Source organism: Lupinus angustifolius, chromosome LG13 (genome assembly GCF_001865875.1).
Source record: "Lupinus angustifolius cultivar Tanjil chromosome LG13, LupAngTanjil_v1.0, whole genome shotgun sequence".
NCBI classification, from domain to species: domain Eukaryota; kingdom Viridiplantae; phylum Streptophyta; class Magnoliopsida; order Fabales; family Fabaceae; genus Lupinus; species Lupinus angustifolius.
This window is the reverse complement of record NC_032021.1, coordinates 11018301-11019740: the sequence shown is the minus strand read 5'-3', so window position 1 is coordinate 11019740 and position 1440 is coordinate 11018301. Positions and strand designations below refer to the sequence as shown.

Sequence of the window (1440 nt, the reverse complement as noted above, 5' to 3'; positions counted from 1 at the left end):
CCAAGATCAGTCATTTCAAACTCAATCATCATAGACTTTTTGAACTTTTCAAACATTCCCAAATCATTTCCAGTAAATATAAGGCCATCAACATATAAGCAAACAATATGTATTTTTCCTTCAGATCCAACTTTAACAAAGAGTGTGTGCTCATATGGGCATTTATTAAATCCTTCTTTCAAAAAATATGCCTCTATTCGACTATACCAAGCTCTTGGAGCTTGTTTTAGTCCATAAAGTGCTTTCTTCAATCTATACACTTTATGTTCATTTCCAACTTTAATATAGCCAATGGGTTGATCAACAAATACCTACACATCCAAGGTTCCATAAAGGAATGATGTTTAACATCCATTTGATATGTAGGCCATGAGTTTTGAGCTCCCATGGCAATCACCAATCTGATGGTATACTGTCTTATAACTGGAGCGTACACCTCTTTATAGTGCACATCATATTCTTGCTTATATCCTTTTGCCACCAATCTTGTCTTATACTTGTCAACTTCACCATCTTCTTTTCTTTTAGTTTTGAAAAGCCATTTTACACCAACAGTTTTCTGCCCAACTGGAAGATCAACAAGCTCCCATGTATGATTTCTTTCTATGGCTTCAATTTCTTCATCCATTGCCTTTTGCCATTTTGCTTCCTTGGCGGCATTCTCAAATGTTGTAGGATCACAATCTGAAAATAATGCAAAATGAGTAACAGGATCATCAATTTGATTAATTCCAGTTACCTCAAAATCTTCCATCCAAGATGGCCTCTTTCGAATGCGACTTCTAGGAGGTTCAACATATGCATCTGTTGAAGTTTCTGCTCTTGTTGGTGTTGCAATTTTTTCTTCTCCTTCATGTTCAACTTGTGAATTATTTGTACAAGGCTGCTGCACATTTTCTTGTTCTTCTTCTTCAAGTCCAAATTCTGAAGTATTTGGAGTAGTTTGTTGTCCATTCCACTCCCAAGATCTTTCTTCATCAAAGATGACATCTCTACTTGTTACAATCTTTTTAGTGAGAGGATTGTATAACTTATATGCTTTGGAGACTTCACTAACACCAAGGAAAACACACTTTTCACCCTTATCATCAAGCTTCTTCCTTTTCTGATATGGAACATGGGCATAAGCTATGCAACCAAAAATTCTGAAATGCTCAACACTTGGCTTGTGTCCATTCCATGCTTCTTCTGGTGTCATGTTCTTTACAGCAAAGGTGGGGCTTCTGTCCAACAAATGAATACTCCAATTTACAACTTCTGGCCAAAAGTTTCTTGGCACTCCACTCATCTTCAAAATGGTTCGAACCATATTTAAGATTGTTCGATTCTTCCTTTCTGCAATGCCATTTTGTTGTGGTGTGTAAGCTGCTGTAAGTTGCCTCTTGATTCCATGTGCGTCACAAAAATATGCAAATTCTTGTGAGTTGTATTCACCACCAC

At 36.9% G+C, this 1440-nt stretch overlaps 1 protein-coding gene across 1 annotated transcript in view; it reads right to left on the bottom strand.

The window, feature by feature from the left end:
• Positions 248-1440, bottom strand: part of LOC109363589 — a 2777-nt gene continuing 1584 nt past the window's right edge. The window contains exon 2 of the mRNA XM_019609846.1: positions 248-1381. Coding sequence (XP_019465391.1) covers positions 248-1381 — 1134 coding nt within the window. The remainder of the gene's footprint in view (positions 1382-1440) is intronic.